Consider the following 16,846-nt stretch of genomic DNA (forward strand, 5'->3'; position numbering starts at 1 on the left):
GAACACTGCTGACTGTTTGGTTCATCTGTTCTTCAGCTGTCCCATTGCCTTTAAATGCAATAAAGATCCCAACGGGTGTGTCTTTCTGTGACTGAGCCCCCTGGTGCAGCTGTGTCTGTGTATGACTGAGCCCCCTGGTGCAGCTGTGTCTGTGTCTTTCTGTGACTGAGAACCCTGGTGCAGCTGTGTCTGTGTATGACTGAGCCCCCTGGTGCAGCTGTGTCTGTGTCTTTCTGTGACTGAGAACCCTGGTGCAGCTGTGTCTGTGTGCTTGCTGTGACTGAGCCCCCTGGTGTTATATTAAGACATTTTTATTTGATTTGATGAATATATATTTCATAACTTGGTCGCTGTTGCTGACTGTTATAAATTCCCTTCCTCGTTTTGTCCTTTGTTCAACGTAACTAGTGTGTGTTGTTTTTTTTTCCTTCCCACACACTGAATGTCCAATATCATATATATGTAGATGGATACAGTGACCTACACCATACACAGTGATCAGGAGGCACAAAACTCATGCATACCAATCAGCTCTATGTGTTATGTCAGTCATGCAAAGAACATGTTACCCCTCACTCTGATACACACAGTAGATGCATTTTTAAGCATGAGGAGTTTCAAATGTTACCAAGAGCAGTGCTGTTTGTCTCTTGGGTAAAAATTTCAAGGCAGCTCTTGTTGATTGCCCATGGGTAATGTGGTCTAGCCCTGAGGTGCTCAAAGAAGGGTTGGACAGTTCTGACTGGTTTTACTTGCAATCCGGATTACCCAGTTCCTAAATCCTAAATCAGATGAGCAGCCTTATAGTCTTTCTCTGTGATCCCTGGTCTTAATAATCTCTATAACTATGTAAAGCCATTGTACCCTCCAGTACTGGAGAAGCCTATCCCCAGGGTGGTATTTGTGAGGGAAAATGTTTTTCGGGTTTATTGTAAAACTGAAATGTGTGCTTTGATGACGCATCCCTGTGCGGTAGAGAATATTTGCCTCCAGGGTCAGAACACATAACAAGCCCAGATCTGCTGCTATTGTTCTCTGTTGCATTATCATCACTCACGTCTGGCTAGGCCGCAGAATAGATCTCAGCGCTGCGTGTGCCTGTGTGCTGGTGAGGATAAGCAGGCCTTGTACGGGCACACTGTTAGACCTGGAAAAAAAAGCAGGTTTTCATGTTTGTTCTGGAGCAGAAGGTTCCCGTTTAGAAACAGACTCTCTGTTTAGAAACAGGCATGGCTGTGTTCTCTGAAACCTCCCAGCCATGGACACATGGCACTGAGGACTCAGGCTTAGTAACTGACTGGCATTGTTATTAGCACTTTTCTTTCATTTTATAGATGCCATTATCCATGGCGACTGACATACATTATATTTTACACGCTGTCTGTTAATACATCTCTATATTTACCCAGTCAGTTGAGGGTAAACTACCTTACAACTATGGTGCCTCTCTGGGGATTTGAACCTACAACTCTCTGGTTACAAGACAAGTACCCCAGCCATTATCCTACCCCAAACTCATCCTTCTCACTGAGAGTAAGAGATTTGAGTTTTAAGCATCATCACTGTTGCTGGCTATATTGATGGACAAGCAGTCAAAAACATAAGGCATTGCAGTGGGTGGAAGCATGTAGCCTGCAAGGGACTGTTTGGAGCTTATTACAGCTCGGCAGAGTAGAAGGGCATCTCCGTGAATAACCAGGGCACTCTCATCCTGGTAAGATATGAATCTTCTATACTCCAGGGAGTAGGCACTGACTGTGGCTGAGGGAAAATGCAGGGAGATGTCTCTGTCTGGGCTGAAGCGTGCACACACGTGAAGTCTCCTGACCTTTGCGCATGCCACGCAAGGGATTTGTCTGAAAGAATTCTTGTGAAATCCTCCTTGTTGGCAGCCCCCCTTTTTCCCAAACGCCCAGGTCTCCTGCGCTGAAGGGATTAGAGCAGACAGCCTTGGAGGTTTTGAGCCACAATAGCAGATTGTGTTTTGCTCAAAACTGTTTAAACGGGTTTAGATATTGAGTCATGCTCCGAAATTCGAAACCAGAGTCTCTGTTAATCACAGCCTGCAGTGTATTAATTTCTTTCATCAGAACAGAAGGATGTGTGTTTTGAAACCCAAACTCAATGTTTTTTTTCCTGTAGAAAATCGACAAAGGGCAGTGTTTTTAAAGTGGTGTTGCTATGGGGATCATCGGTACAGGATGTTTTCCCAGTTGTATAAAGACTCCAATTCCCCCTTTCAAAGCAAGGTACTGAGTCATTTAATTTAAGGTGCAAAAATGGTGCTTACAGTACTGTTAAAGTGTAGAATTAAATGACTGACACGTTTGTTGAATGATGAAATTACAGAACAGTATTAAAATACAACTCATCTTATTTGAGTGAATAAAAATGAAATATAATGTATGATATTGCATAAATGGAGGCTTAATGACTAACTATCTATTTTACTTGCCCTTCAGCTTGTCTTTGAGAATTTTTTTTTTTTTTGAAACGATGAAAAAAACCTCACTGCTTAATATTCATTTGGCAATTCGACACTAAAATTTGACCTTGAATGCTGAAGTCTGTTTGCTGCGTGTGCCGCGCAGACCCAGTGACAGTGTCTGGAAACTAACTGTTGAGATATCAAATATGGAGACAGATCCTCAAAGCGATACCATGTACGCTGTCATTTGGACCAGTTAAAAGGCGGCCTTCCCTAACCACACAGCAAAAGCAACAAATTGGAGCAGAGGTGACTGTAGCTGTTGTTGGGCCTAATGATCTGGCACCATTCTTCTCTGAATAATTTCACAAATTAGGTGAGGTGAGTGTGATGCTGTACTTGTTGATGGCCTTCTTCCTCCAATAAACGCCCCTTTTGGCACAGAATGTGACATTCTGCGCAGTCATGCTTGCGTATTCACGTTGTTACAGCACCCTGGCAACTTTAGGAGGCTGCTACGTGTCGCCTGGAATCCACTTCTATTGTGATGTCACTCAAAAGTTCATATAGCATGCGGGCAGCTGCTGGTTCACTCCATGGTAGCTGAAATGGGGAAGTGTGTCTCATTTTTGATAACATAACACTTGGTAACTTCCATGTAATTAGGGTTTTGATGGAACTGGAATGATATTCCCTCTCTAGCTCTCTCTAGTTTCAGTGACTTTGTGACCCACAACAAAATTCCCATTGCTTGATTTTATTTTTTAAATACCCTTCGGGGGGCAGTGTTGATTGGTATATATATGTAAAATATGTATATTGCTCAGGATGAGGGCATCTACCAAGTAAATAATGTAATGCAATGTTCAGTGCCTGTTTCTCCCCTTTGTGCTTGTCTCTGTAAGCACTTGGAGGATGTAGGCAATGAATTAAAGATGTATCGCTGTGTAGTTATGTTTTCTACTCCTCGTGAACAATGAATTATGAATGAAGTTTTTTTTTTCTTTTTCCCTCTGTTAGTGTTTGAGGAGCCGGAGGACCCGAGTAACCGGTCCTTCTTCTCCGAGATCATCTCCTCCATCTCCGACGTGAAGTTCAGTCACAGTGGACGTTACCTGCTCACTCGGGATTACCTCACCGCCAAAGTCTGGGACCTCAACATGGAGAACAAGCCCATGGAGACCTACCAGGTAAACCAGGGGGGATTTTACCTGTAAACTTACAGGGCCTGTAAACGCGTACATTCTCTCCAGAGAACACCCATATTCACACACACTTTCCAAAGAACACTTGTAACCATGCACGTACTCCGCAGAGAACACCTGTAACCACAACCACTCTCCAGGAACACCTGTAACCACACACACTCTCCAGTGAACACCTGTAGCTCAACTCGCTCTCCAGAGGATACCTGTAACCACACTCTCTCTCCAGAGAACACCTGTAACCGCATACATTCTATCCAGAGAACACCAGTAAACACACACATTCCATCCAGACAACACCTGTAACTACACACAGTCTCTCCGGAGAACACCTACAGCCACACACATTCTTTACACTATGAAGACTTACCAGATAAAAATAACTCTGTGTATTTGTATCCTGGGCTCAGAGTTTTTCACAGTTTCTGCACAATGAAGCATCTGAACAGAGCTGTAGTCTATCAGTCTAGGGCTGCTATGCCCAGTGTGTCATAGGGCCTCTGACCTCAGTGTGTAGCAGGCCCACTACCCACAGTTGTAGTGAGCACTTTTTATGTTTGCTAACGACAGCCCTCCACAGCCAGGGCAGGTGCTCTGGCCATGAGGCTGTTGTTAAGCACATATTAATAATTTTTTGTGATACAAGCATCCCTGCCTTACAGTACATGTTGTCATTCTGAACCGTGCGAATCCATGACAACTGCACATGCTCGCTGCCTTTGTGCCTGCATGTGCATCTGGAGTGTGTGCATGCATGCAGATGTCTGCTGTGCGAGTCATACCCACCGTGCAGTCGGGGGGGAGATGGAGTCGCTCCGCGCTCTGAAGATACTGGAGCTATTTATAGCCCGCACTGTGCTGTGCTCTGCTGTGCTGTGAAAAACACCTTACTCCTGATCTGCAATGCAGTACCCAGAGAGAGAGAGAGAGAGAGAGAGAGAGAGAGGGATGGAGAGGGAGAGAGAGAGACAGAGAGAAGGATGGTGAGAGTGAGGAGGTGGGGGGGGGTGAGAGAAGAAATGATATGTGGGATGGGGATGGAGGAGGGAGAGATGGAGAGAAAAGAGGGGGAGACAGGAAGAGAGAAAGCACAGGGAAAGAGCAGGAGAGGGACACGGAACACAACATAAATTGTCACAGAGGCGTGTATTAAGCCCTGTGAGTCAGGAGCTACATTATCTATAATTTATTCAGCACTCCAGATATGCTCCTCTGTTGTTGGCTGCGAGACCAGGCAGGATTCCGGTCTCGGTAATCTGGTGTGTTCATCTGCGCAGTTCTCACAACCTGCCTGTCCCGTTTTCCCGTGAAAAAAAGGACGAGCGCCTTTTGTCATTGTGTCTCTTCTTCCGCCATCTTATCGCTGCCGCGGAGTGGGCTGGCGTGGCGAATTTTCTCTGTGGCGAATGTCTGCGGTAGGATAATTATCTTAATTTCCTGTGAGCGTGTGAGGCTGTTTTCGCTGTTGTTGCCGTGAGTGTTCTCTTCAGGACTATAAGCGCGTGCGTATAGGCAATCCAGCACACACAGAACTGAGGATGCTGATGCGGTATGAATCACGTTCGTTCCTTATGGTGCAGAGGTTGTGCTCAGAGAATTGGGTGACTTGAAGGGCCTGTGTTGACTCATTTGTCACGGCTCCTATTAGCTGGTTCAATGTAGCACCGCTGGTATCAGTTGGCCACAATCCAGCAGATTCTCCAGTGCCAGCTGTATTAACCCATTAACTCCCAGCGCTGGGGAATGAATTTACTTTAGTTCTGACAATGATCACTGCCAGTTACTACAGCCGTCCAAGATCAAGGCAGAGTAGCCCCTCAGACTCTGCAGTCCTCCAAAATCAGAGTTGAGTAGCCCCTTTGGACAATGAAACCCTGCAGAGCTTGGGTTGGGTACCCTTGCAGGCATTGCGGCCCTCCAGAACCAAGGTCAAGCCACTCTACAGCTACTGCAGTCCCCCAGTACCAGGGCTGAGAGGACCTTCAGGCACTGTAGCCCTATAGGATCTGTGGGCTTTACTGTGGTAAAAATGGCCAGGTTAGGTGATTGTTCAGTTTTCTTGCATGTGTAAACATGGAGGTTATGCCTCACCCTCTTAGTGGGTGTGTCTAAGTTGCCCCACCCCTATTACCCAGCAGGCTCCTCAATGTCTGACACCATCTGATAACTTTGTGGTCCAAATGTTGGGTTCTCATCAACTGTTACCACATGAAAAGTAACTAAACTAATATCAATTAGCTAAAGATAAATAATTAAAACTGAAGGTGGATCTGGTTATCTTTTCCCCTCTGAGCCATGGATATGTATAGCCAGAGCTAGCATTTGCATGTCAGGGATAGTGGTCTATTCTGTGTCCACAACAGCTGTTAAATCAATACAATTATAGTTCATTTTACTCTGTCTAAGGAGATTACCCTTAGCAAGCCTTGTCAGCGGCTTTATTTTGTGTGTGTGTGTGTGTGTGTGTGTGTGTGTGTGTGTGTGTGTGTGTGTGTGCGTGCGTGTGTATTGTGTGTGCTCTTGCATGCTTGTTTGTGGATGAATGTCAAAGTGGGTATGTGTGAGAGAGCGAGAGAGGGTGTATAGGTGCATGTATATGTGTGTACATGCATATACTGTATGTGCGGGGGTATGCATGCATACTGATGAGCTGTTTTACAGCAGATTCCTCTCAGGACCTGACACATTGGCCTCCAGCCACTTCCCCCACTGCATCTGCCCTGATCAAACTGTTAATCTGGCCGAAGTGCGCCTGTGTGTCAGAGTTCAGCAATGTGTGGTCCAGCCTACACACACAGCCTACTCCTTTCTGTTCCAGTGCAAACTCCTGGCAAAACCTTTGCCTCCCCTTCATTGATTTCTGGGCTGTGCAGCTGTATCTGACACACCAAGACAGCCTTATCAGCAACAGAGGAACACTGCCATGCCAGCCCTCGTCTACAGTGCGCATGTGAATCAGTCTAGACCTGTAGCATGGTTCAGTAGCCATGAATGTCAGCCAAAGTCAAGACTGATAAATAGTCACGGTCCTATATATAATTTTCCATCCAAGCTGCTGACGTGAATGTACTTGCAGCGTAAAATCGCGCGTCTCTCTAATGTGTGACTCTAATGTGTTCAGTCTCATAAATCCAGGGGCGATATCTTGAGTGATCTTCTCCTCTAAGGTTTTCCATTATAGGGCAGCTGAGTGTGATATGACCGTCTTACCAGCTACATAAAACGCTTCATGCAAATAAGGTACTTTCTGTGTCAAGGTCCATTATACCTGAAGCTCAACCAAAGTAAAGAAAAGAAAAAAATAAAAAAATAAATATCTCTCTCTCTGCCTTTTTAACTTATTATATGTATATAATATGTATGCATTATATTATATTATATGCACATTTGTATACATATAATATATACACATACATACACATATATAATATTCAGGTTGGGGTTTCATTCATTGTATTATTAGAAACTGTTCAGACCAATGGGATTACTGAGATACGGTTTCACACCAATGTGCTAGACTTGGGAAATCACTGTGGGCAATGTTAAACTATATGGACGTGGTATGTATGTGTGTGTTTAATGACCATGTGTGGTTTCAGGGATCACTTTTGAGCCTCATTTGGTTTGTACCACTTCATAAAGTCCTGCTGGTCAGCACTTTCTCTGGCCTGTATTGGGGATGGTCTTCATTATCTGCTGCCCTTTGAGTTCAGACCAAAGACTCCCTGACCCATTCTCCTTTCTCACATTGGAGTTAATATCCAGTATCATTTATTTAGGATAATATTATAATTTCTCATATCAGAATTAATATCCTGCATTGTTTATTTATGATGAATAATTATTTTATCACAAATAAACAACACTAGGAATTAATTCTGACACAGTGCACCAAAGGAGAATTTTATCATAAATTAATGATACTGGATGTTAATTCTAACTGGAGGAATTAATAACATCACACTTTGGAACCAATGCCCGGTATTGTTTATTGAGATTAAAATGGTAACTTGTTTTCTCAAGGTGAGTATCCAGTACTGTGTATTAATATGTAAAATGCTAATTTCCCCTGTGCAGGTTCATGATTATCTCCGGAGCAAGCTCTGTTCCCTGTACGAGAATGACTGCATCTTCGACAAGTTTGAATGTGCCTGGAATGGAACAGACAGGTGAGTCTCTCACCTCGCTGTTTTTTTTTTTTTTTTTATCCTCTCTCTTTTCGAGGCTATTTTTATTTCCTTAACGTGGCACAGTTCAATCACGTTGACTCAGTCGCAGACCACGGGAGCTTCAGGTTCCATGCGGGTTTATTGTAACGTACGACAAAAGCGAAATCAGGGGAGGGTCGAGACCAGGAAGGCAGTCCGTGGGCAGAACCAGGGGCAGAAAACAGGAACAGGCAGTGTCAGGAACCAGGTAGGCAGGCGATCAGGCAAACAGGACAAAGCGGCAGGCAAAAACGAAGTCGAGGCGCAGGCAGGGTCGAAAACGGGAACTATCAGACAGAGAAAACAGCGGGGACGAAACGGGCAAAAAACACACTGAGACGAACTAGCAAACAAGACAGAAACAAGCAGGGTAGAAGTAGGGCTGGGCTGATGAGGGGACTGGGAACAGGTGTGCGGGCAGGCAGGTGGAAACTGATCAGGTGGGCAGAGACAGGGCGGAGAGCGGGGCAGGGCTGGAACACAAGGAAAAACAACAAAAGCACACGGACAGAAAAAAAAACCAAAAACAAAAACACCACAGCTAGGAGCACAGGCGGAGTACTGACACATGTTCAGCCCCGTCCTCCAGATTAAAGTGTGTCAGTGTGTGATACCGTGCGGGGGTTTTCAATACTGTGCACAGTTTCCTGGCACTACTCTTTTGGCACTTTGCGAAAGGTGTCAGAACAGGAGGCAGTGTTACTGCGATGTAAGCTGTTGAGTATAATTGATGTGATGACTGCGTGCAAGACAGCCCTCGTTCAAGATCATTTTTTATAATTTGAAATAGTGAAATGAACCTTGCACAATGGAGAGCGCTGTGCCTGGCTCCATGCACCCCCGTCTCCGGGTGTAACAGTGCTGCCCGACACAAACGCCCCTTAAGATCGAAACATCCAATTACCCACAAACAACAGCTGTTGCATCATTACGTTCGCTCACGAGGTCAGAGCGGGCTTCTCCCAAAAGCCAGGCGGGCAAGGCTAGGCCACCTTCTCTCTGTTACAACCGAGCAAATCCAATCCCGCCACGGCAACAGAGGGAGAAGCAGATTATTCTCTTAATAAAGCGGTTATAGTCGTACGCGGTGTTGTGCCAGAGCAGGGCTGATGGGAGAACCACAGAGAGCTGACACTGAGAGGTTTATTTTCTTCCCTCATCTCGGATCAGAGGTGGGCGTTTCGGCGCGGCATTTTGTAGAGCCAAGATTTCGGTTATGAGTGACCTTTAGTCGCGGTGTTTATTATTCCGAGCGGCGACAGCAGGTATTCATCTCAAGCTGTGCGGAGTGGTAAACATGTCTCTTGTCACCTTTTTTTCTTTTAATCTGGTCTTTATTCAAAGAGGCTCTAAGGCTTTAACATTCCCTCTACAGCCCTGAACTGTTGCTATGATTTCATATAAACCAGAATGGTTAGATGGTCCCAGATGATTGCTCTCACCTTCCACCCACCCTCTGTCAAATGTTATTCCCGTGGGCTTTAAAAGAAACTGAGGCTTTATTACAGCTATTTGTAAACTGTGACTCTGGATTTGAACAAAAAAAAACGTGCACTGCTGTTGTGCTTATCAGATGTCTACATCAAGGGGAAATAAACAGCATTTTACCATTCAGTGGTCCAATTCGTAAAACAGCCTTTTCCTGACAAGTTTGCTTTCTTCACCACATTGGAACACAGACTCAGTAGGGAAATGTATAAGGCCTAAAGTGGCCAGTGCTGCTATACACCAGTATCTCTGGGCTGAATATGCTCGAACTGTATATTGCTCTCTTTTTGGCTGTCATTTACATTATAACATTACAGTACATTTATTTGATGCTCTTATCCAGAGCAGCTTACATATGTCACAATTTTTTTGCATGTTATCCATTTATACAGCTGAATATTTACTGAGGCAGTTGTTAGCTAACTTGCCCAAGGGTACAGCAGCAATGCCCCAGAGGAGAATTGAACCAGCAACCTTTTGGTTACAAGCTCTGCACCTTACCACTATGCTATACTACACAATAATAGCATATTTTTCGGTATTTTACCATTACTAAATCAACACAGTATACTTAGCTGGTTCCACATCCCTGCAGTGCAATCAAAATGTTTTAATGTTATTCAAACCCTCCTGTTAGAGAATATGGTGACAGTAGTGCCAACCTGACGTTCTGTTCTGTAATCGTGTAAAAATGTGGCCCCTCCCTTTGGCGAAGCTGCGGTCCCCGAGTTACCGCCTGACAATGTTATTCAGTATGTCACCTCTCCACTGTCACCGCGCTGAAATGAGAACGGTAATGAGGTGACACGCTCAGCACAGCGCTGGTGACACGAGATACTCAGAGAGAGAGAGAGATGGAAGGACGGATGGGGCTGGCGAGAGAAAGAGGGGGCTGGAGGGAGAGAGGAGCAGTCGGAGAGGGAGAAAGGATGGAGAGAGAGAGGGACAGAGGCAAGAGAGGGGGATTCTGATTTGCGCCTCAGGTGCTAGACACACCATACAGTAGCAGGGATATGTGTGAGGATCTTATTAATGCCAAACGCACACACACTCCTCCCAGGGCAAGATTGATATCCATTGTCTGTAACCTCAGGCACTAGCTGTGGATGCAGGTGATCTGCAAATATGGGAGGCAGAAAACTTTCCTTTACTTGATAATTATCTTGAACATGTTTTTGATTGTTAACCACAATTAACTAGCCTGCCCAAGAATTGCCCATTACAGACTGAAACCTCTTTTAATGTATATGCATCTGTATCTGTGGCATTGTATCTCTACATTTGTTACACTTTGAAGTACACAAAGGAACTCTGCAGTGCTACATTGGATTCAATTTCACTAAACAAAATGAAATCAGGATGTGTGGTCCTTATGAAGTTTGGCAGGGTGGCGATACCATTGGAGCATAAACCACATGTAATAAAGGAAAAGAGACAAAGATTTGTGCATGAAGTTGATCTTTATTTGAATAGTGCAGCCTGAATTTTAATTCTGTTTTTTCTGTTTGTTTTAATTGTGTCACATTTTTCTGATTGTGTAAGGGAGGGGTGATTTCAGAGCAGATAGCCGCCCGATGGTAGTGAATCACACAGTTTTATTGTAAGCTCAGATAAGTATGCGATCCACAAACTGACTAACTGTTAGAGAGGGGGAGCTGAATCTTGTTGTGTAAGGTACTGTAATGTAGAGGGGGTGGTGCCCTGGGCAGGAATATCCTGGATGCTTTTTAATTCCCTCCTCCTGATGTGACCCGGTAAGACTGGGATTCAATTTTGTATTTTCAATTTAAATGGACCTAATTAAGCCCCTTTCATATCCCATGGTATTTCCTTAATCCTTGTGTCATTTCCCATAATCATATTAAAATATGCATGCTGGTGCTGATTCGCCAGGACCCGAGGGCAAGGGGCTGCAGCCTCCAGTTTCCATGTGGTGATCCCAGAGATCGTTTGGTGAATAACAGAGAGAGCGCCCCCCCCGCCCCCCCCAGGCTGCTTTGCTCCCACACTCAATGAGCAATGTGGCGAGACCAAAAAGGAATTTAGGCTTAATATAATTATAAATATATATAATAAATAAAATAATTCCTATAATTCTGAAAACTTTAACAATTATTGCAATTAGCGTCCGCACACAGCCTGTTTCACCATAGAGAAGGTGTGTGATTGTGGCACGGTGATGGAAATAAGAGATTTTCGGGACCAGACAACGATCTGTTGTCTTGCTGTGCTACTGTGCGCTCCATTTGGCACAAGATCAAGAGGAATCTTCAAGAACAGCAAACAAGGCAGGCCGTATTTGCTCAGCCTGCTTGACGGGCTGTGCTTTGATGACCAGGCAGGAATATGACCCCCTTTTAAAGAAGCAAGAAAAACAGAAATGGTTTGAATGAAATGATTTCCCTGACAGGACAGAAAAAAAATCCTCTGCTCTCCTTATAATTCTTTTTCTTGTGCTGAGCAAGCAACTCGCCTTCACATTGTCATATACCCACATTCTCTGTGTACGTGCACAGGCAGGCACACACACATACACACACACGCTTACACACGTTTGCCCCAGTATATGTTGGCACACAAAAGGATTTCACCTTATTTTCTACTATAAAAAGGTCAATTGTATAAACGGAAACACAAATATAAAATGTCACATATAAATGTCACTCTTCAGCACAAATGTACAATGTACATGTGATAGTCTAGTAATTCGATTGATTGTAGAGCGATGCATCGCATTGTATCATAATGGATTGTAATGTCATGAGGGGCCAATGATAGGAATAATCTTATATGTAGTGAAAAATGACAAATAGTATATGTTTATGTAGTGCTTTTCATTGACGTGAAAGTGCTTAACAGTGCATGTTTGTATGTGTATCGCGGAGATGTGGCTTACTTCAACTACCCCTTACATGTAGCAGAGCACAACAGTCATGCACCAGAATATGTCAGCCGGGGTGGAGAAGGAGGACTTTATCCAGCCAATTAAACTGGGGGATGATCAGATGGCCAGACTGAGAGAGCCAGGTCAGGAGTTTTGCCAGGACAGCGTGGAAAAGCAGAAGGCAGTGGAGACAGAGATGACTCTGATTACGTTCGAGGATCAGAGACGATTAAAGGCCTGGAGGGGAGGTGGGGGGTACCCCGCTGCACCGGCGTTCTTTAACAGTTCCAGTTAATCCGCCCCGCCGACTCATTATTGCCTCTGATGTGTGTAATCTACAGCCGGTCAATCTGACACCTCACTCCAGACCCCCCTCTGTCTGCAGCGGTCAGACTCACCCAATGGGAAACGGCGATGTCAACAAGCAGGTTGCATAAGCCAAGCACTGTGCACTAACGATTTGTTAGAACCTTTTTTTTGTTTAGTTTTTTTGTCTGCGCCTGATTGTGCCCCCTGGCAGGACACTGGTACCAGAGTGAGAATAAATCACGGATATCTGGAGGTTCTGGTGTCTGTTTTTTTAACGGAAGGTGCTTGTAAGAAAATGTACCTGTACTGTACTCTAATCGTAGGGGTGTACGTAAGTTTTAGGTCACCTTTGTAGCTGTACTGTAGAGTATGATAAAGAAACCTTTACCAAATGGACGTGGATCTGGCTTGAGTGTGATATGCTTAAATAAAAAGGAAAGAGGGCCATAGATGATGAAATTCGCATGTAATCCAACGCAGGTACATTGTTACAAAGGCAACAGTGAGAGGGACTGTAATGGTATTGATCCAGCTGGAGCAGAATTGGAATGTTCCATCTGGCATTAATCTTTCAGCAATAGGTATTAAATCATTCCCAGACTCCATATTGATCGCTCTGTGGAGAAAACTGGTGATGAAGTGTGGGATGATGAGTAAATATCAAACTGTTATAAGCCTTTATTATTTGAAGGATTTAATACACACAGATGGTAACCATGCAAAGCAGATCACTAATCTGCTCTCTAGTTGTCTCATTAAACTAAAAATGGTGCACAGCCACACTCTGCATTTCAAAGCCCATTATACTGGTTAAGTCAGGCAGTTCATATACTAACTCAGGTACACAAAGAGCTGTCTATTTCTTAAAACTGAACAGCTGCATTTACATTGGACAGATTAACTGCTGCTTTAATAGCTGTAGTTAAGTAGTGTTCATGTAGAATCCCCTGTAACATATGCGCAGTCACCTAAACAAAGTATTATTCCTCACTCTCACACGGCCTCATCTAAACCCTCTGGTTATTTGTCACGGTTGTCTGTGCTTCATGTTTCACCATGCAGATGATCAATTGCAATCTCTAATTTTGTTATTGCTTTTGCCATATTGAAGTGGCAGTCTGCATTTTTTATTTGGCAAATAATGTCACTACCTTGTGTGTTTGAATCAGTTAAACCAGCCTCTGCCGGGGTGCGGGACAGAATATTGATGAGAGTGAATTCTAGAGTGTTCGATGGGCAGTGGAAGATTCCAGAATGTTGATCCTTCACTCTGATGTCTTGTGTTCCGAGAACCAAAAAGGTTTAACATCAGTCTTTTATGTCACAGGAAGGAGGTTTCTAATTTATACCAGATCATCTTTCATTGTCCTATCAGTTGACAGACAAAAGCATTTATTGTTTAGCTAGCTTTTATGAGCTCAGCCTCCTCTTTCCGCTCTTTATCCCCCTTCCATTGATTACTCCCAGATAAAATAAGCCCCTGATCCAGTGGTTAACATCAGGAAGTGCTCCTGCATGCCTCCCGGTCTCCGTGTGGGAGAGGATGCAGACGGCGAGGGGTGTCGGATGAATAATGCATTCTGGGAGGTAGCGGGATGGAGGGGGGATTCATTAGCCGCCTGCGTCTCCGTCCCAGGTGGAGTGGGGGGGAGGCGGGACAGATCTCCCGGGGCGGATTTATGACAAGCCTATGATCTGTGGACATGCCTCTGACAGGTGTAATCCCTCACAGCCCAACAACCCCCCCCCCTCAAAATCCTACTAATCCTGGTCAAACACTTGACGCGCCAGACCAAACTGAAGGGGGTTGGGGTGGGGTGGGGGGCGGGGGGTGTCTTGGGGGAAGAAAACAGGAGGAGGCACCCCATTGGTTGCTTTATATGTCCATTTGCACTTTAACTGTGAAGGTTCAGCCGTGGTGCTGCATGTAGAGACATTTATTCCATAAGGCTCCTATTATGAGAATGCAGGATAACCCATAATTATGGTTTTCCCACATTATCACGTAAGAATGCTTATTTAATTCCATACACAAGTACAGTATTGCAGTCAATAACCGAAATAAATAATTGAACAAGTTATGGAAATACACAAAGGTTTATGGATTACTCTAGAGGACAGAACGCATGAAATCAATTCCACTGCGTCAGTGGGAAAGATGTGTGGTTATTAATCAGAGATTTTATCAGTCCTGCTGTGAAAGTACAAACACATCATCCCATGCTGAAAAGGCCTGCTATGTGTCCATGAGTGCACACTGGTAAATACTGCATGAGCCCCAGACAGTACGGTGCTGTTCAGCCTTATTAAAAATCATTTCTTTGCATAACCTGGAAAGGCGTTCTCTGTAGGTGTGTTACTGTAATCACTGATTCAGTGATGCCAAAAGTCGTTCTGTTTTTTGTGCACGGCCATGTGATCTTATCAGTTATTTTACCATCTTATTGGTTGTTTGTATGGTAGACATGGAGGTTTCCTAATCTCTCCACAGTCTGTCAACAAGAGAGCAACAGAGTTTAACCGAGTCAGACCTACATCGCTACGGTGTCCAAAGTGCAGTTCCTTCTTCGCTGCTCCACAGGAACCCTCTACTGTATTTCCTGTTGCAAGATCAATCCATCTCTCTCTCTCTCTCTCTCACCCTCTTTCTCTTTCTCTCTTTCTCTATCTCTCTCTCTATCTCTCTCCCTCTCTCTCTCTCTCTCTCTCCCCTCCTGCAGCGTGATCATGACGGGCGCCTACAACAACTTCTTCCGGATGTTTGACCGGAACACCAAGCGGGATGTGACTCTGGAGGCCTCGCGGGAGAGCAGCAAGCCGCGGGCGGTCCTCAAGCCCCGCCGGGTGTGCATGGGCGGCAAGCGGCGCAAGGACGACATCGCCGTGGACAGCCTGGACTACACCAAGAAGATCCTGCACACCGCCTGGCACCCCAACGAGAACATCATCGCCATCGCCGCCACAAACAATCTGTACATATTCCAGGACAAGGTCAACTCAGAGATGCACTAACGCAGAGCGCCTACAGGGCGGTGCCAGGCCGGACCCCCTACCCCCCGAAACATTACCCCTTTAAGGCACTCCTCCGGTTTATCTGCCTAGCCCCGCCCCTCTGTACACCCCGCCCCACCCCCTCTGCCCACCCCGCCAACCCCCCCCCCCACCCCCATGTGGAAAGGACTTGCGCTGGGCCGGGCACGGGAGCGTGTTCATTGTGTTGGAATTGTGGATTGTGGTTGATCACTTGTGTTTGTTCGCTGTTGGTAGTTGTGGGCCTCTGGAAGGTCACTGAAGAGACGGAGCCGAGCGCTAACATTTTGCTCACGGATGGATTGGAACTTAAGTGCATGACGGGAAACGAACGTGTTCCTTTCTTTTTCTCAGTGCTGGTTTCATCTGCTTCTTCCCTTTTTCTTACAGATGTTCTGTTTCATTGAAAGACAGCATTTAACCAAGTCAGTAGTTCAAATCATTTGTTTTAACATTAAAACATTGTTTTGTTCTATGCGTATGCATATGGGTTAGCCTCCCAGCTTGATGCATTTTACCACTCTCCTTCCACAGTTCAGTAAAATATTTACTTGTCTGTCTTGAGCAACTCCATATGGGAAAAAGCCATAGGAAGTTAATCAGGGCACTGTCTCTTTTTTTTGGATTTATTTAATTTACCGCTGTATCATCTCTATTCCATGGGAATCTCCCCAACAGTTTAGTTCCAGAAAGTGCTAAGCTGAAAATAGAGTGTTTTTTTTTCTACAGTGCTTAGCTAGTTTCCACTCTGCAATGGTACAAGTCAGTGCACAGGATGAACATTGTAAAAATTTAGCTGTAACAAGTAATCGCATTCATAATCTCTGACCCTCTGCCATAAAGAACGCAAAAAAAGTCATTGCAAGCAGCAGTGATTTCACTATGAATTGACTGATAGGGTGCACATTGGTTCGTAAAGGGCTTTTACACCACCCCTCCTGTTAACTTTATTTCATCAGGAAAAATATTATGTGTATATAAGACTTATGACTAAAAGTGCACTAAGTTATTGCATGTTGGTGTTTAGTCGGATCAGTGAGAATTGGGTTTCAGGACAGTTACCAGGGTCTCGACAGGAGACACTTTTGAAGTTCCACAGTAGTGAGTTAAAATCAATCATTTTTTTCCATCAAGCATTCTGCTACTTGATATGATTCTTTTGATCCCCAGGATAGTCTAGACTTTATCTTTGTGTGTTTCTCTTGTCTTTTTTACCTCCAGAAATGGATTACCCCCAGGCTAGAACTCACTGAATTAAGCAGCACTCTTTTTTATTATTCTTATCATCACCCAT

The 16,846-nt window shown here is 44.6% G+C and overlaps 1 protein-coding gene across 3 annotated transcripts in view; it reads left to right on the plus strand.

Annotated features, from left to right (window-relative positions):
- Nucleotides 1-15,652, plus strand: part of LOC118793259 (serine/threonine-protein phosphatase 2A 55 kDa regulatory subunit B gamma isoform) — a 66,502-nt gene extending 50,850 nt beyond the window's left edge. For all 3 annotated transcript variants that reach the window (XM_036551351.1, XM_036551349.1, XM_036551350.1), the window contains 3 exons: nt 3,449-3,618; nt 7,711-7,802; nt 15,243-15,652. In XM_036551351.1, coding sequence (XP_036407244.1) covers nt 3,449-3,618; nt 7,711-7,802; nt 15,243-15,534 — 554 coding nt within the window. In that variant the 3' untranslated portion in view covers nt 15,535-15,652. The remainder of the gene's footprint in view (nt 1-3,448; nt 3,619-7,710; nt 7,803-15,242) is intronic.
- Nucleotides 15,653-16,846: the final 1,194 nt, after the last annotated feature.

The sequence above is a fragment of the Megalops cyprinoides genome, chromosome 18 (assembly GCF_013368585.1).
Source record: "Megalops cyprinoides isolate fMegCyp1 chromosome 18, fMegCyp1.pri, whole genome shotgun sequence".
NCBI lineage: Eukaryota > Metazoa > Chordata > Actinopteri > Elopiformes > Megalopidae > Megalops > Megalops cyprinoides.